This window comes from Rhinolophus sinicus, chromosome 7, assembly GCF_057876585.1.
Source record: "Rhinolophus sinicus isolate RSI-liver-muscle chromosome 7, RSI-T2T, whole genome shotgun sequence".
Lineage (NCBI taxonomy): Eukaryota > Metazoa > Chordata > Mammalia > Chiroptera > Rhinolophidae > Rhinolophus > Rhinolophus sinicus.
The window spans coordinates 22,742,307-22,762,717 of NC_142507.1; the positions used below are offsets into that span (position 1 = coordinate 22,742,307).

At 36.1% G+C, this 20,411-nt stretch overlaps 1 protein-coding gene across 1 annotated transcript in view; it reads right to left on the reverse strand.

Moving 5' to 3' along the window:
* Window positions 1-20,411, reverse strand: part of RP1 (RP1 axonemal microtubule associated) — a 247,901-nt gene that overhangs the window by 30,288 nt on the left and 197,202 nt on the right. The window contains exons 10-14 of the mRNA XM_074318846.2: window positions 20,010-20,086; window positions 19,873-19,904; window positions 19,571-19,700; window positions 3,277-3,380; window positions 1,182-1,358 (exon numbers count right to left, since the gene is read on the reverse strand). Coding sequence (XP_074174947.2) covers window positions 1,182-1,358; window positions 3,277-3,380; window positions 19,571-19,700; window positions 19,873-19,904; window positions 20,010-20,086 — 520 coding nt within the window. The remainder of the gene's footprint in view (window positions 1-1,181; window positions 1,359-3,276; window positions 3,381-19,570; window positions 19,701-19,872; window positions 19,905-20,009; window positions 20,087-20,411) is intronic.

Here is a 20,411-nt window from a genome sequence, read left to right on the forward strand (position 1 = left end):
TGTAGAGATAATAAAATGAAGAGATTAAGATTAAATGTGCAATGTTAAATATATATATATATATATATATATATATATATATATATGTATATATATATATACCAGCATTGCCAAAAAAAATGTATACACATTTTTAAGAGATGTTAACACTTTGGTCAACATTGCTCAAGCAGTAGTTCACTGTAATTAGAAGTATCTGGATGCTTTGAGCACCTCTTGTAATTGCAGAAGTTGAATGTGACTTGTATTCATCTTTTGTTATTGGTATATATTAATACAGTTTTTTCCTTTCTTAAAATGTGTATACATTTTTTTGGCTCTCTCTCTCTCTCTCTCTCTCTCTCTCTCTCTATATATATATATATATATATATATATATATACACATATATATTCCTTATGTTTAAATATTATGCAACCATTAAAAATTATGTTGTTTGGTGAAAAATAATAATGTGATAAGTATTTATTTTATAATAAGTATAAAAAGTTTTGAAGACAAATTGACTTTGATTTGATTCATGAACCATCATTGACTAGCTATGCTATACTAATCAAGATTCTTAACTTCTCTGAACATTTTTCTTCATATTTAAAATACGAATGAGAAAAATAAATAAATAAATAAAATGCAAGTAACAATATCAATCAGTATTTTTATGATTAAATTTAGGCTTGTATGTGGTGAAGCTATTAGTAAATTGCGAGGTACAAAATAGGCAGTCTAACAAATGATAGATATTATATTAATATGGTAATACTATTATTTTTAGGCTAAGTTTACAAATACATACTAGAAAGAAGCATAAGCATTATGAAATGATCACGTGGATATTACTCAAAGGTTATAAATATTTTAATTGTTAGAACAATTAAATATATCCATTTGTTTGATTCCTAAATGTAAGATTTTCTAACTTTTTATTAAGAATCTCCACATCTATAATTTAACTTCCAACTTCAATTGGATATAGGCTGTCACTCCCATCAGTTTCATTGCTACTCATATTATGATCCCTGTCACCTTTCAGTCTGGGTAAATAAAATGGCAATAGGCACCAAGGCCACCAATGGGAAGAGATCTGATTACTCCAGTATGACTCAATTAGAGAGTTTTCCTTAACAGAGCAAAAGAAAGTAGTATTCAGCAATATGAACTTGAACGGCTTTCTTCCATTTTACCTTGACAAAAACCACAAATTCTTTTGAAAGATCTGCGTAGCCTGCTGATGATTCATCAGCTGTTTTGCCATGACGATCAAAAATAACTGTGTGACCAGGAGCCAGTGCTGACTCAAGAAGTGTGCAGCGGTTGGGCTGATAAAGCACCCGTAGCTCAGTGGAGGCTCCGCCACTAGCCTAAAAGAAAGAGGGGAGAAAAGCCCTCTAAATCAGCAATAGAAAATAATTAAATTAAAAATGTTTCAACATTACCTACATAGACAGATATACTCCACTCTATAGCACCCTTGAACTATCTCTATAATCTCATGTAATTCAATTGTTTTGATTCCCCAGCCTAATTTCCAGTGTCTTGCCCTGAGAACTTTCTTCTTCTCCTCATTTCCCAAAACCCATGGTAGAGTGTTGGGTAACAATAAAAATAACTCCAGTGGTAGGATAATTTAATGAGATGTTAATATGGATTTTAGCATTGTTTATTTTTTATTTCTTCATTTATGTCTTCCTAACTCAAGACTATTTGAGACCAAAAGCTGAAATTAATAGATGTGCACTACTAGGTTTTCCTTTCTAAAAACTAAACAAATCTAGGAATTTATGCTACAGGGAGACATTCCTGGTTCGGGGCACTATTTGAAGTCATAACCTATCTTCCCTCAGTGCACTCAGGGAGGCATTTGGGCCTGAAAAGGAAGAACTCTTTGGTGCCCCTAGAACAGCTTGACCTATGATACTTGTGTAACTATGGTAGATAAGCAACAGAGTTATTCATGTTCAAGAAACCATCTGATGTTTGATGACTACATCAGCAGTAACCAGTGTGGACTGAAGCTAAGAGGCTTGTCACCAGATATTCTGAGACCACCATACCTGGTGAAATCTTGTGTATAACAAGATGACTCTCATAGTAATGACTAAGATGGAATCTCTCACCAATCGAGAAGAACAGGATCTTGGGATAAATTTGATTTTAGAAAAATAAAACCATGGGACATTTCCTAAGCTCTTAATTTAATTGAGTAGATTCCGTATCCACTACATTCATACTTATTTAACACATACTATGACCAGGACCTGTACTGAGCAGAATGTGCTATAAAGTATAACATAGGATACCTTGCAAAATCCAGAGCAGAGGAGAAAAGGCTTCATGGAGGAAGTTTGACTTAATTAATTACTTAGCCTGAATTATAGTCTTACAAATTACATAAGTTTTTTAATGATTATTTTCCCTTATGTTAAATAGCATGTTATGGGCTAAAATCATTATGCAATATTATATAACATTATATGAGGAAGCTGGAGCTTGAGAGCTAGAGTCAGATTGCCTGTGTTCAATTCCTACCTTCACACTTACTATTAGGTTGGTGCAAAAGTAACTGGAGTTTTTGCAATTATTTTTAACCTTTTAAACTGCAATTACTTTTGCACCAACCTAATAGCTGTGTGACCTTGGGCAGCTCACTTAATCCTTCCATTCTTCAGGTTCTTCTTCTGTTAAATAGGGACAATAGTGGATTCTCTTATAAGGTAGATGTAAACAGTAAATGTTTTAACACATGTTAAGTCCTTAGGACAGTGCTTGACAGTTATCCTATGCAGTCTTACTTTTCAAAATACATAATATGCATGGATTTAAACCTATGTAATTTTACTAATTATTGTCACCCTAATAAATTTTAAATTTTTAAAAAAGACAGCTTTATATATTAAGAGCTACTTTTCAAACCTAAACTAAGAGATACAAAGCATAATTAGGTGAACTTACAGTGTGTTTTTTTTCCCTAATAATATGGTCCCTGAAGGGGCCTTTGGGAAGTCAGATTGTCTCCTTTGGGAGGCTCATTAAACTTTTGAATGTTATCAGAGAAGTGGTCTACTTTTTCTTGTCTAAATTCTAATTGTGGGATTTTAGGACCGTATATGTATCAGAATCTCAGAAAATTAGTGAGACAAAACAGACTAATGAAAAAGTGAAAGTAAAAGCCAAAGGAAAATATAATTTGATAATCTTGTAAAAGTACCTTATGCAAAAATATATTATATATGGATACAATACTATTGATACGTGACAAAAAGAAAATTGTCTACCTACCATTCCAGTGACAGAGCCATTGCTAAGAGCAAGAGAAAGATGTCTCATTTCATGACTTTGGAATATGCATATATTTTCTTTGTTGAAAATAACATCAAAGAGACCTGGAAAACATTTTAAGTATTAGCAATTAGAATTACGTAACAGATACATAAATCCATGGAATAAAACAGAGAGCCAACACATATACAGTCAACTAATACTTGACAAGGGAGTCAAGAATACTGAATGGAGAGAGGATAGTCTCTTCAATAATGATGCTGGGAAACCGGATATATACACACACACACACACACAAAATAATGAAATTGGACTCTTATACCATTTACAAAAATTAACTTGAAATGGTTTAAGGAATTAAAATTAAACATATGATCTGAAACCATTAAAATCCACAAAAAGCACTAGTGAAATAGCTCCTTGGCAATGATTTTCTGGATATGACACCAAAAGAATAAGCAACAAAAAGCAAAATCAAGAAGTGAGACTACATCAAACTGAAAAGCTTCTGCAGAGCAAAGGGAACAACAAAATGAAGAAAACCACCCACCAAATGGGAGAAAATACTTGCAAACCATGTATCTGATAAGGGGTTTATTTCCAAAATATATAAGGAACTGATACAACTCAATAGCAAAAAAATAATTCAAGTAAGAAATGGGCAGAGTTCTTCAATAAATATTTTTTTCCAAAGAAGACATACAAATAGCCAACAGTTATTTAAAAGGTGTTCAACATCACTAATCATTAGGGAAATGCAAATCAAAACCACAATGAGATACCACTTCCCAACTGTTAGAATGACTATTATCAAAGGGAACCCTGGTGCACTGTTGGTGGGAAGGTAAACTGGTACAGCCATTATGGCAAACACTGTGGAATTTCTTTGAAAAATCAAAAATAGAACTACCATATGATACAGCAATCCCACATCTGGGTAGATCCAAAGGATATGAAATCGTTATCTCGAAGAGATACTTAAGTGATGGATGTTTATTGCAGCATTGTTCACAAAAGCCAGGAAATGGAAACAACCTAGTGTCCATCCATGGATGAATGAATAAAGAAATGTAATATAGATGATATAGATATATAGATACATAGAGGTAAAGATGATAGAGATGCTAGAAATAGAGGTAGAGATAGAGATAGAGACACAGAAGAATATTATTCACCACACAAAAAAAGAAAAAAATCCTGCCATTTATGACAACATGGATGGACTTTGGGGGAATTAGGCTAAATGAAGTAAGTCAGAGAATATTAAATACTGCACATCTCTATATGTGTGTGTGTGGAGGGGGGGGGGAGAAGCCAAACTCATGGAAACAGATAATAGAATGGTTGTTGCTAGGACTCAGTGGTTGGGGAGAATAGGAGATGCTGGTCAAAATGTTGACTTCCAATTGAAAAACAGACTCTTTCAGTTATAAGATGAAGGAGTTCTGAGAATCCAATATACATCACAGTGACTATAATAAACAATACTACATTATGTACTTGAAAGTTGCTAAGAGAGTAGATCTTAAATGTTCTCACAAAAAATTGTAATTACATGAAGTGACAGATGTTTAACTAACCTTATTGTAATTATTTTACAATATATACATTTATCAAATGATGATATTGTATACCTAAACTTACACAATGTTATACGTTAATTATTTCTCAATGAATCTAAGGGGTAAAAGAATAGAATCAAACGTTGAATAGGCTCCCCACTGCCCCCCAAATAGATTAACCTCATCAGAATGTAAGCTCTAGGCAGGCACATATTTTATCTGTTTTGATTGATGTAACATTTCCAGCATCTAGACCAGCATCTGGCACACATTAAGTACTGAAATGTGTGTGTGTGTGTGTGTGTGTGTGTGTGTGTGTGTGTGTGTGTAGACACATTTAATGAACCTCTCATGTGAATAGGATTTATAATTTCTAAAAAAGGAAAAAATTAGAAATCTCATTTAAATTACAGAGTTGAAAGAGCTATCCGCCATAAGTAAGCAGAGTTTAATACAAGAATGGAAAGATTATTTATGTTTTTTAATTATATTAAATTTATTGGATGACATTCGTTAATAAAATTATCTAGGTTTTAAGTATATAATTATATAATATATCATCTGTATATTTTAAGAAAATATATTTATTCGAGTAACATAAATTAACTCTAAGTCCAAAATGAATCCAGTCGAAGTCAAAGAGAAATGTAATAACATTTAACATTGATATTTTATTTTTAAATCATTTTAATAGGGTTTTTGGTAAAATTGGAAATAGTTTTACTTTCTTATCACTCTGAAGGAAAAGTATTTAAAAATTAATAATCACATCATATATAACATGAGTAGAAACCTACTTTCTCTGTACTGATTCTCATACTCCCTTTTACTGCATACGAGGGAATAGAGTACATCCATTTGTTTGGTGACTTTGAAAGGAGCTATGTATTCCAACTTAGGCCCTTTTGTCCCCAGAGGGAAGAATTTCTCAGAAAGTCCTTTCTGTTGTGCTCTCTATGACTGTACGGGACAGCCGACACAGGGGAGCCTGTGTTTAGCCAACACTGCCTATGCTTGGGTAGAAAATCTTGTCTCATTCTGGGAAGAGTTAGCCAGTCTTATGAGCTCAGATATAGAGCTAGTATACCCACTTGATTCCATTCATAATAAAGCTGAGATTTTGATTTCCGCTTGTCTGTGTTCTGTATCTTATTTCTGAATTGATTCTGTACAGGACTCCTCTTCAAATACCCAACTCTTAATAAACAATAAATACATCCTATTAAAATTAATTACATGAGAATGCCAGTATTACCAACATTCCACTTTCTTAAGGATGTTCTTGCCAGTGGAAAAGTGCTTGAAATGAAAACAATAGATATAATTATTAGAAATTAATAGACAAATTTATTATATTTGTAAAACCTGAAAAAAACTCTTTAAATTAGTAAAATGATAAGATTCAGAATAAATGTGTGTCTAGATCAGTGCCTGACATATAGTAGGCAATTAATAAATATTGAATAAATTTTAAAAATATTAAAACTATGGATGTCTATATATGTATATATGTTAGATTTATAACGGAAAACAGGTTTCTTTACAATAGCAAACAAAAACATTGAAATAATACTAACAAGACAAGGTAGTACCTACATGAAGAGAGAACATTTTATATAAATTTATATAAAAAGTCCTGAATGAACAGGTAGAACAAATTCCTAAAGGAAAAGACTGAATACCGTGAAAACATCAATTCTTTCCAAGTTAATATTTAGATTTAACGTAATTTTAACAAAATTTCCCTCAGGATTTCTTTTGGAACAGTAAAATTATTTGAAGTCAACTTGAAAGAAAAGCTATAAATATTACATCTCTGATAAATACTTTGTGCTGTAGTTTGAGTATTAAAATCTTACTGTCTCAAATCTCAAAGTTCCTCTCACCCTCCACTCACATGAAACTGCTAGAAGCTACTCAGAAGGGACAGGAACATGGTCAGCTTTCTCTCTTCTAGTTTCCCTGTCTCTTTCACTTTCATCCACCAGGTAAGGTTAGTAGGTGATTTATCGCTCATGTGAGTTACCATGGAGGCAAGACTGCAGGCCCTCCTCTGCCAGCCATTGTCATTTCTCCATTCAGCAATGCAGAAGTAAAAACAGTGGCTCAGGCAAGTGTCACACTAAATTAGTGTTCTTGTAATACCATCAAGAGCCTCCTGCCATTGGGGAATCCTATCAGGACAAGGTCTTTTTGCATTGGGCAGCCATTTGCGCTGCTTACATATGCTCACATATTCTAGCTGTTTCTGGTCTAAAATCACTGGAAACCCCGGAATCCATGCCTCCAATTCAATAGAAATTAGGGCCTCAAGTCAATTTCTCACCACCCCTATTCTATTATGCCTTCCTATAGTCCTTCCCTATAATCCAGTGGCTCTAGAGATCTACTCTTTTCTCTAGTCATTCAACAAATGGCTAGCCTAGAAAAAGACACCAGACAGCAGTCCCTAAGCACCAGGCAGCTCTTATGTCAGCTAGCCATACTTCCACAAATTGAGTCAGTAAGGACACAGCAAGCAAGCCCTACTGGTTTAGATAGTTTATTAAACCCAGCACATCAGGTAGCAGGAGCTGCAGGTTTTCATCAGTTCCCCTGACCCTCAAGTCCCACGGGACAATGAAGAGTGGGACTATGTAAATGCTACACTCACAGTGGCTCTGGGTCACAGCTGAGGAACTCTAAATTTTGGAAACCCTCAATCTTTTTAAGGACTGCTAACAAGCCTGCCCAGTCTTTGCTCACAGGGAGATATTATCTTTATTACCTGAGTTAGAGAACAAATATTCTTTTGGGGAGAGGAAGGAGATTTCACTATCCCTGAAGGGAGGAAGTTCTTTATCTTCCAACATTGCCTTATACAGACATTCTTAAAGTGGCTGTAGATAGCTTTCCACAGGAGAGCCAGATTGTGTAGCTATGTGAGAGACACAGGAAGAACTGTCTCTTTGTGTTCTGTTCATGTAAACAACTCAGAACTCCGTAGGGAATGCCATATCTTCTGCTCCAGTAGGGAACAGGGAAAGGACAAAGGGCTAGGACAAGGTGCTAGAGCTCTACTCTCCCTAAAACTTACTCCAGTCTTAATTCCCTTTATATATAAAACGAGTTCAAGCCATGATGTGAATTGTGGGTTCCTGGCAGGAAGGCCTTAGTTTATTACCACTTCACATCTTCCTGTTATATATGTATGTTGGTTGGTTGCTGATTGCTTGGTTGGTTTGTAATAAGCTCCATTTACCCTGATTGTAAGTGAAATAATGCCTTTGTGAGAATTGTAAAGAATTGTCTCTTCCTCAAAGCAAATTAAGCCAGACAGAAAAAGTTGAGAACCATGTGATTTCACTGATATATGGGATATAAAACCAAAAACAGCAAAGGAACAAGACAAACAAATAAAGAAACAAAAACTCACAGACACAGACAATAGTTTATTGGTTACCAGAGGGAAAGGGGGGAGGGGGGTGGTAGATGAGGGTAAAAGGGATCAAATATATGGTGATGGAAGGAGAACTGACTCTGGATGGTAAACACACAGTTTGATATACAGATGATGTATTATAGAATTGCACTTCTGAAACTTATGTAATTTTACTAACCATTGTTATCCCGATAAACTTTAAAAAAAAGTGGTTAATATAGTATAAACCCATAACAATTACAAATGTGAATTGTACCCCTATTGTTGTACAATGACTCATTACTTTTTTTTAATCATGGTACAATAACATAAAATTCAACATTTTAACCATTTTAAAGCATACAATTCAGTGGCATGTAGTGCATTCACAATGTTGTGCAACCATTACCAATACCAAGTTTCAAAACATTTTAATTATTCCAAAAGAAACCCTGTACCCATTATACAGTCGGTACTTATTCCCTGCTCCCCTCTGCTCCAGCATCTCTATGAATTTGCACATTCTGGATATTTCATATAAATTAAATCATACAATATGTGGTCTTTTATGTCTGACTTCTTTCACTTATCTCAATGTTTTCACAGTCCATCCATGTTAGAGCATGTATCAGTACTTCAATCCTTTTTATGGCTGAATTATATTCTATTGTATGAATATATTACATTTGTTTATCCATTCAATTGATGTACATTTGGATTGTTTCCATCTTTTGGCTATTATGAATAGTGCCATAAATTCATGTACAAGTTTTTATTTTAATTATCTTTGCTATATACGTAGGAATGGAATTGCTAGGTCACATGGGAATTCTATGTTTAACTTACTAATGAATAATCAAATTGTTTTCCAAAGTAGTTGAACAATTTTACATTTCCACTAGCAATGCATGTAGGTTCCAATTTCTCCACATCCTCACCAAAACTTATTTTCTATTATTTTTATTACAGCCATCATCGTGGGTATGAAGTAATATTTTGTGGTTTTTTTTTTAAGTAACTATCTTTTTCTATTTTCTTTTTATTTTATTTTACTGGGGAATATTGCGGAACAGTGTGTTTCTCCAGGGCCCATAAACTCCAAGTTATTGTCCTTCAATCTAGTTGTGGAGAGTGCAGCTCAGTTCCAAGTTCAGTCATTGTTTTCAATCTTTAGTTGCAGGGGACACAGCCCACCATCCCACGTGGGAATTGAACCAGCATCCTTGTTGTTGAGAGCTCGCGTGCTAACCAACTGAGCCATCTGGCCGCTTCTTGTTGTGGTTTTGATTTCTGTTTTCCTAATATTAAAGACACTGAACATCTTTTCATGTATTTGCTGACCATTTATATGTCTTCTTTGAATAAGAGTCTATTCAAGTTTTTTGCCCATTTTTAAATTGGGTTGTTTGTCTTTTTTTTTTAGTTTTAGGAACTTTTTATATATTCTAGATACTAAGTTCTTATCAGATATATAATTTGCAAATATTTTCTACCATTTCGTGGGTTACCCTCTCATTCCTTGATTGTATTTTTTGATACAAAGTTTTTAATTTGATGATGTCTAATTTATCTATTTTTTCTTTGTTGCTTATACGTTTGATGTTATATCTAAGAAATCACTGACTATTTCAAAGATGTGCAGATTTACACATACATTTTCTACTAAGAGTTTTATAGTTTTAGCTCTTACACTTAGGCCTTTAGACCATTTTGAGTTAAATTTTGTATATAGTGTAAAGTAAGGGTCCAGCTTTATTATTTTGCATTTGGATATCCAGTTGCTCCAGCACCATTTGTTGAAGAGACTATTCTTTCCCCAACTGAATCGTCAAAAATCAATTGCTATGTACAGGTTTATTGCTAGACTTTTCATTTTATTTACATTGTATATAATTTAAATTTTCTGTATTATGATGATTTGACATCTTAAAAACCTTTCTGGCTGGAAGAGAAAGTGCCCCTCCCTGCACTAGTTAATTCTTAGAGATAGCAAAAGGCCCAGACTACAGCATACCTTTGATATACAAACTAACCAATCCAGAGCCATACCTCGTCCTTTTGGCCCTTGCACTCCAGGCAGGGATATTCCTCTGCCTTAATCATTGCAAGGCTAGGTACCAGGCAACTAGAGATCACCACTATAGCCCAAAACTTGCTGAAATTATTCAAATTATCCAATCTTAAACTGTTTATCCCACCCTGCCTTATCTTTCCTATGGAAACCACAATAAAGTCCGTGGTCTGAGTGTTCCTTCCCTCCTGTCTTCTGTGTCCTGACCACCTTGGTGTTTTTTCATGTGGTCCTGTGTGGCATGCTATGCCTCCATCTCTAGGACCTGTGAGTATAATAAACTGTTTTTCTGAGCCTCACCTGTGTCTCCTCTTGTGGCTTCGCCTGACCCATCATCTCAAAAAATACAAAGTACCATTCCATTGATCTGTATGTCTATATTTATTTCACTACCATACTGTTTTAATTACTATAGCTTTGTAGTAATTTTAAAATCAGAAAACATAAATCTTCTAACTGTGTTCTTCTTTTTCAATATTGTTTTGGCTATTCAGAGTCCCTTGTAATTCATATAAAATTTAGGGTTAGTTTCTTTTTAATTTCTACAGAAAATGTTATGGGGTTTTGACAGGGATTTCATTGAATCTGTAGCTCATTTGGGGTAATATTGTCATCTTAATAATATTAAGCCTTCCAATCCATGAACACAGGATGTCTTTCCATTTATTTAGGTATTCTTAATTTCTTTCAAAAATGTTTTATAGTTTCCAGGTAGAAAAATGACACTGAATATTCAGAATTACCCAGTGCACTTGTGCAGAATATGGAAGTGAATCAGCAACACAAGAAAGAAGACAAGAGATTAGAGATAGGAGAGATACCGCCCTTTCCATTCCTGACCACAACTTAGTATGAAAGGAGGGTGGAGTCCATCACAGTGCCCAGACTAAGAAAATACTGAGCAGCTATCTTATAGAACAGTGTCTGAAATGGTATATCAGTGGTCTGTTACTATGTAAATATTACTCTGAAACTTTTGCAGCTTAAAACATATATTTATTACGTTATCATTTCTGTTGGTCAGAAATTTGGGAGCAAGTTATCTGGGTGGCTCTGTGTCAGAGTCTCTCATGAGGCTGCATTCAACTTGTTGGTTGGTGCTGTTGTCATTTAAGAGACAAGACTTGCCTGTGATTGTCATTGTCAATGTTGGAACAGTACTGTTTTTAATATATAAGAACTTATGATGAAGCTCCCTGTGGTATTTCAAAGACCTTCTCATGCTGTGTGTTTGTTTTAGGTGCAGTATTACCAAGAAATGGTTCAGTAGCTCTCAGAGAAATAAGCATTCTGATTCTCTGGGTATGGAAACAGCTAAATTCACAACCAGCTTGATAACTAAATTGAAGAATTGGAGCATGGTGATAAAAACAATATTGTCTTATAGAGTGAAAATTATAAGTCAATATATCTCAGAGACATGTTCTTAAAATATTTTCCTGAAAAAATGTCCATAGGTCAGCATTGTTCATCACAACACTTTCCAGGCAGGCAAACATTGATTCATGAGTTTGAATTTATGTAGCACTAAACATAACATCAGGAAATAATGCTGCAAGTAATTATCATACATAAAAGACTTCCTGTCGCAAAAATATCAGTTACATGAAGGAAAATTACTCATACTACCCTACACCTACCTTTTTTAAGGACTGCTTATTTTACTTTATATGTTACAAGACTGATAACTTAAGATGCTTAAGATAAATTAAGATGTTGAAAAATTAAGATGCTTACACTAAAGGGCAAAATGTTTCTCTATTTTCATCATCTGCCAGTTAATTTGGTCTACACAGGGACTCACATGCCTAGCAGTTGGTGCTGGCTGCAGGTCGGGAAAGAATCTCTCTCCCTCTTGCTCTCTCTTCTCTCTCTCTTTCTCTCTCACACACACATTTCTGGAGCTTGTTCTCTCTATCTCTGTCTTGCTCTCTTTCTCTGGAAGGAAGGATGGGCAACTCTATATAAAATCAGAGTTTCCTAATTTCTCTCCTTTATGCACCCACTCACATATGTAGGTACCATCAGGCTCTCATCTCCTGATACTGTGGGATTGGGACCTGGGGAATTAACACCTGTGGTGGGGAAAAGTGATCTTGGTCTTAGACTCAGTGCTCTCGTGTTTTCTGAAAGTAGAGTAAAACTTAGATCCTTCGCAGTTTCTGATTTAACAATGGGAGATATTTGTGTTACCACATTTGGAAATACAATCTACTATACTGAATAAGGAAAAAGAGCATCCGCAGTGTCAGCAGAAACCTTGGGGAACAGGGTATGAAAGGCCATTTTGACTTATCAAAGTAGATGGGTGATCCCAAGTAGAAACCAATAGGTAAGGAAAATGTCTAAGGAATACATTAATTTTGGAAAGAGAAGCTATAATGAATAATTCTAGACTCCCACATATTTTCATACAGAAGAAAGTTAGATTATTCCCTGGGATCTCTAATATGAAATGAAGGAGGCTACATTTTGAGGAAATGCTCTATAGGTTAGCATCTCCATCCAACACATCCTGGAGGCTATCTGAGTAGCACTGTTTCTGACAAAGTACAAAAGTCCCTCCTCCATTATCCATGGGATCCACTCCAAGACCCCCAGTGGATACCTGAAGCCACAGATAGTACAGAAATCTACATATTCTAGGTTTGTTTTTTTCCTATACTTACGTATATATGATAAGCTTTAATCTGTAAATTCGGCACAATTAAAGATTAATAACAATAACTTATAATAAAATGAAACAATTATAACATTACACTGAATAAAAGTTATGTGAAGAAGATCCAGTCAGGATGGAGGAGTAGGTAAACACTGTGCTTACCTCCTGTCACTAACATATCAAAATTACAAATAAACTACAGAACAACCATCACCTGAAGTCTAGCTGAACCAAAGCACTATAACTAAGGACATATAGAAGAAGCCACCTCAAGACTGGTAGGAGGGGCAGAGACATGGAATAGGCTGGTACCACAACCATGTGAGACCATTAAAAATTGGGAGGGACATCTTGGGGGTGGAGGTTCCCCTCGTAGAAGCAAGGGGTCCTATCCCACACCAGGATTCACAGCCCAAGGTTTCAGTGCCAGGGAAAGAAGACCCCATAACTTTTGGCTGTAAAAACCAGTGGAGATCGTGTCTAAATGAGATGGAGGGTAGCTACAGTCCCAGGTGTTCATCTTATAGGGCCTGCACACAGACTTACTCGCTGGCAGACACTTGCATCTGATTCCAATGTGGGGCAACAGCTCAAAATGCATTAGGGACATACAGGGGGGAATGAAATTGTCTGGCTTCAGGATGAGGGCTGGAGGGGCAGATTTTTCCTGGATGGAGGAGCTGGAGAAACCATTGTTCCTTTGTTGAGCTCTCCCCGATCCCTGCATGCCAACACAGGTGGCAACAATATCTGAGTCTCCATCAACCTGGCTAACACTGTTCAATTGCCCTGATTCCATGAGACTCTACTGCACACAACTATCGCAAACCTAAGCTGCTTCCAGTGGCTTTTCCATGTAAACAGCCTGCCTTGACTCATGTTACAGACTTTCCTACAATCTCTGAAAGTTTTACAAAACCCAAACAAGCAGCATCTGGCTTCAGTGTGTCCTGTACCTCTGGCTGAGCAGCCCTAAGTCTAGCACCAGTGATTGCCTGCCTCGGTTCTAGGCATGGACTTTGAGGTACTTCCAAGCCCAGTTCAGTTAGCAGCCATCTGCAGATTGCTTTGATGCTCATGCCAGGTGTCCTTGAAAAGGACAGAGGCTGTGGCTGAACTTGGTCTGCAGTGAGGCCCCTGCCAGGAGGTCCTGGGGCCAGTGTGCCTGGTAGACAGTTTTGTACTCAGCTAGTGCACCACCCAGCTGCCTCCAGGGATGACACATCCAAAGGGCATACTGGGCAGGCACCAGGCCCTGCTAAAGTGAACATTGTTTTTAGGGACAGCCCCTGTACAACAACTTCTCCACTGCAGTCACAGCCAGTCCTCACAACCAATCAGCTTGAAGATCAATCCCTCCCATTGATGTGCAAATAGCAACCAAGGCACAACTACAACAGGAGACCAAACACAACCCACAAAAGAGACATACCTGGAGAACTTGGTTCAGTGACTAGGAAGACTGTGCCACTGAACCCCACAGCACACCAACTACATGAGGCCACTCTACTAAGACCAGGGGACATAGCAGCCCTACCTAATACATAGAAACAAACACAGGGAGGCAGCTAAAATGGGGAGACAAAGAAACATGACCAAAATAAGAGAACAGGACAAAGCTCCAGAAAAAGAACTAACCAAAACGGAAACAAGCACTCTACCAGATGCAGAGATCCAAACACTGGTTATAAGAATGCTCAGTGATCTCAGGGAGAATTTCAACAAAGAGACAGGAAACAGAAAAATGGAAGTAGAAAACATAGAAAAAAAGAACCAGTCAGAAATAAAGGATACCATAACTGAAATGACGAACACAAGGTCTACCAATTAAGGTCATGAACTTGCCACTGTGCACTTATACTGGAAGCACTGTATAAACAGCTCAGTAAGGTTTCATGACCTTGGTATATCACTGTCTCACAGCTGTGTTCATGTCCACGTATGGTGGTGTCTTGCTGAGTGGTGTTCATTATTGTTGTTGCATGTTTTTGTGTTCCGTTGCAAGAATGTCTGAGCTTGAAGTAAGAACAACAAAAAAACATTAAATTTCTTGTTAAACTTGGCAAAAGTGGAGGTGAAATCAGGGACATGTTAGTCCAAGTTTACGGGGATAATGCCATGAAGAAAATGGCAGTGTACAAATGGATTAAACATTTTTCTGAGGGGAGAGAATACATCACTGATGAAGAGAGGTCAGGGTGGCCAATGACAAGTAGAACTGATGAAAACATTGCAAAAATTCGTCAAATTTTGCATCAAAATTGTCAGCTGACTGTGAGAAGTACAATAGACCAAGCAAACATCAACCGAATGAGAAACAGTAACGAAAATCTTAACTGAAAATCTTGGCATGAGAAAGGTGTATGCAAAAATGGTCTCAAAGGAGCCCACCAGTGAACAAAAGCAAAGGAGAGTCTAAGTATGCCAAGACATTTGGAGAGGCAAGATGATATTTTGGGCCATGTTATCACTGGTGATGAAACATGGGTGTACGAACATGACCCTGAAGCAAAGCATCAAAGTGCACAATGGAAGTCAGCCAATTCTCCATGATCAAAAAGTTCCGTCAGTCCAAATCAAGACTCAAAATGACCTTTATTGATATCAGCGGAATTATTCATTATGAATCTGAACCAACTGGACAAACAGTTAACCAAGTTTATTATTTAGAAATTCTGAAAAGGCTGCATGAATAAGTTTTGCCAACACTCTACGTATCTTGTATCACGACAATGCACCAGCTCACACGGCACTGTCTGGGAGGGAGATTTTAGCCAGTAACCAAATAACTGTATTGGAATACCCTCCCTACTTACGTGATCTGGCTCCCAATAACTTCTTTCTTTACCCAAAGATAAAGGAAATATTGAAAGGAAGACATTCTGATGACATTCAGGACATCAAGGGTAACACAAGGACAGCTCTGATGGCCATTCCAGCAAAAAGTAAGAAAAGATGATATGGGAACATTTGTGACAACATGGATGGATCTTGAGAGTATAATGCTAAGCGAAATAAGTCAGACAGAAAAAGCAAAGAACCATATGATTTCACTGATGTGTGGTATATAAACCAAAAACAACAAAAGAACAAGACAAACAAATGAGAAACAGAAACTCATAGACACAGACCATAGTTTAGTGGTTACCAGAGGGTAAGGGGGGTGGGGGGTTGGAGATGAGGGTAAGGGGGATCAAATATATGGTGATGGAAGGAGAACTGACTCTGGGTGGTAAACACACAATGTGATTTATAGATGATGTAATACAGAATTGTACAACTGAAATCTATGTAACTTTACTAACAATCGTCATCCCAATAAACTTTAATTAAAAAAAAAGAAATAATCTTAAAAACAGCAAGAGAAAAACAGTTAATTGCCTATAACAGAGCTTCCATAAGAGTACCAGCTGATTTCTCAACAGAAATTTTGCAGGCCAGGAGAGATTGGTAAGCAATATTGAAAGTGATGAAAAGCAAGGACCCTACAACCAAGATTACGCTACTCAGGAAAGCTATCATTTGGAATCAAAGGACAGAAAAAGAGCTTCCCAGTCATGAAAAAGCTAAAGGAGTTCATCACTACCAAATCAGTGTTACAGAGGAATCTTAGAGAGACTTCTTTATGACAGGAAGAAAAAAAAGGTCTAAAATATGAATAATAAAATGGCAATAACTACATATCTATCAATAATTACTTTAAATGTAAATGAAATAAATGCTCCAATCAAAAGATAGGGTGGCTGAATGGAAAAGAAAACAAGACCCTTACATAAGCTGCCTACAAGAAACTCACTTGAGATTGAAAGACACACAGACTGAAAGTAAAAGGATGGAAAAAGATATTTTATGAAATGGAAACAAACAAAAAAGCTGTGGCAGCAATACTTATACCAGACAAAATGGACTTTAAAACAAAGGCTATAAGAAGAAATAAGGAAAGATATAGTAATCCCACTTCGGGGTTTTTATCCAAAGAAACTCAAAACACTACTTTGAGGAGACGTTTGCATTCATATGTTCACTGCAGCATTGTTTACAGTGGCCAAGATGTGGAGGGAACGTGGGTGTCCATCGATGGAAGAGTGGATAAAGACTAGGTGGTATATATCTACAATGGAATATTGCTTAGTCATAGAAGGGAATGTATTCTTGCCATCTGCAGTGGTATGGATGGACCTGGAGAGTATTGTGCTGAATGGAGTATATCAGACAGAGAAAGACAGATGCAATGTGATTTCACTTGTATGTGGAATCTAAAGAACAACATGAACAAACAAACAAAGCAGAAACAAACTCATAGATATAGAAAACATTTTGATGGTTGCCATATGGGAGTGGGTTGGGGGTGTGGGCGACAAAGAGGAAGGGATTAAGAAGTAGAAATTTGTTGTTACACAGTACTCACGGGAATGTAGGGCATAGCATAAGGAATATAGTCAATAATATTTTAATAACTATGGCGTTAGATGGGTACTAGATTTATTGGGGTGATAAATGAGAGGGAGATTGAAGGCAAGGTAAAAAGGTGAAGGTACTAAGAAGTACAAATTGGGGTGGGGGGGTGGCTGGTTAGCTCAATTGGTTAGAGCATGGTGCTGATGGCACCAAAGTTGCTAGTTCTATCCCCACATGGGCCACTGTGAGCTGCACTCTCCTTAAAAAAAAGAAGAAGAAGAAGTACAAATTGGTAGTTACAAAATAGTCATGGGGATATAAAGTAAAGCACAGGAAATATAGTCAATGATATGGTAATAACTATGCATAGTGCCAGATGGGTACTAGACTAGTCAGGAGGATCACTTCTTAAATTGTCTAACCACTATACTGTACACCTGAAATTAATGTAAAATAATATTGAATGTCAACTGTAATGGAAAAATTTTAAAGGGAGGGAAAACGTTAAGGGGATAAAGAGGCTCAAATTTCCAGGTATAAAACAAACAAGTCATGAGTATGTAATGTACAGAATAAGGAATATAGTCAATAATATTATGATAGTGTGGTATAGTGTCAGAGCGTTGCTGGACTCATCATATGATCACTTCTTTAGTTATATAAATGTTGAATAACTATCGTGTATACCTGAAACTAATACAATATTGTATGTTAGCTATATTTTAATAAAAATCTTGGAAAAAAATTATTTGAATGGTTTTGGGGTCATTATTAAGTAAAATAAGGGTGACTTGAACACCAGCACTGAGATACCACAACAGTCAATCTGATAACTTAGATGGCTACTAAGTGACTAATGGGGAGCGGGGGTTCGCCTACAACAGGAAAACACTGGAAAAAGAGATAATTCACATCCTGGGCAGGACAGATTTGGACAGCAGGAGATTTCATCTCACTACTCAGAATGCACACAATTTAAAATTTATGAATTGTTTATTTCTGGAATTTTTATTTAATATTTTTAAACAGCAGTTGACCACAGGTAACTGAAATCAAGGAAAGCAAAACCACGTAAAGGAGGACTACCGTACAGAAAAGATATATTCATAGACGCAGCAGACAACTTTTGTTTAAATACTGAAAGTCTAAATTTCAAGATGATTTGGAGGTTTAGGTTTATAGTCAAAAGCCTAGTATTATCAATTTACTCCTTGTTCATTAACTCTTATGGTCATGCCTTCATGACATGCTGATTTTTTTACTTAGAATGTATTGGGGTGACAGTGGTCAACAAAGCTACATAGGTTTCAAGTGCACAAGTCTATAATACATCATCTATATATTGCATTATGTGTTCACCATCCAGAGTCAGTTCTCTTTCCATCACCAAATATTTAACTCCCTTTACCCTCTTCTACCATTCCCCATCCAAATTTTGAAAACATTTATCTATAAAGATATATGTACTCCAATGTTCATTACAGCATTATTTACAGTGGCCAAGACATGGAAACAACCAAAGTGTCCTTTGATGGATGGTTGGGTAAAGAGATACGGTGTATATACACAATGGAATACTACTCAGCCACAAGAAAAGATGGCAACATGGATGGATCTTGACACTACTATGCTAAGTAAAATAAGTCAAACAGAAAAAGTTGAGAACCACATGACATGCTGATTTTAAACATCAAATCTAGTTTTTCTTTGCCTAGTTTTCCTCTGTACCTTTATTATAACAATTCTAACCATTATTAGAATTGTCTTCTTCATTACATTATGACTCACTGGAATTCATAACAATGTCTCAATTATTTTGGTGGCCCTCAAATTATTTAACATGGTGTTTTGACAGAACAGGCACTCAATATTTAGTGCAACCAACTTAATTCCTTAAATGGCTATACCATGTAAGAGCTACAACTGCTACATTTTATGAACAGTTAATATTAATTTCCTACAGTTTATTCTTCAATTAAGTAATACCAAATATGGTGTAATGTTCTGCATAATGACATTGTCTGCCCAGATTTAAAGCCTATCATCTATTGATCATTTATATTAATGCAGATAATGAATTATTTAAATGGTCAAATATTGGTGTAAAGCCATCTGAAAAATAAGAAGCAAAACTGTACATTAAACTGGGTCTAAAAATTTGCCTTCCTCCAGCTCCCACATGTTTTTTTCACTGATTTTACCATATTTGTCTGTCTTCTCTCCAATTGCATCAACTGTGCCATCTGGATGCAGCCGGACAAACCCTCCTGTAAGTTTGTTGTAGAATTGAAGAGTATTTCCTTTCATAAATTTCCAGCTTTCTGCAGCCCACTAAATAGAAAAACAAAAGAAACAAAAAACACCAACATAAGAAGATAAAGAGAAGAAAATTACTAAGAAACACCCCTTTCTAAACATTTTATACTGTTTTGTTTTAACACATCAGATAGCTATTTAAACACTGTTTGTACCAAATAATTTAAAGCCAAAAGTAAAATCTTACTGTTTCTTTTCTGTTACATTCTAGCTTCTGCCCTGAGGATATAAAAGAAAGAGAGGACTATTACTTTCAGCAGTGTCATGCTTTCCTCCATCATGATATTAGTAGTTTTTCAAGAAATGTGTGTACATGGCACTCACTTGCAGAGATGATACTGTTATCCCTGGCATACAGTTCTCTGACAATTTTACCATCATCTTCTCCTTGATCCAGCCATCTGTGAAAAGAAAAGTGTACTGAGTATATTCTACCTTTATATTTACATTAACCACAGGGCAATTATCTAGCCAAGCCAGAAATAATGGGTAATGGGAATTGAAAAAAACCATAGGTATCCAGTTGGTAAAAGCAGAATAAGAAATATAAAATAAAATGCTTAAAACGACTATGAGAGCTCAGGGAATGTAGGAGGGGCTGCTAGCCGATAAGGATAAAATATGTTTTTCCCTAACCCACAGGTGAATTATTCAATCAGCCTGCCTAGGTCATAGATTTTACATCCACTGGACCAATTATTTTATCCTGTTCTTTGGCCACCAATT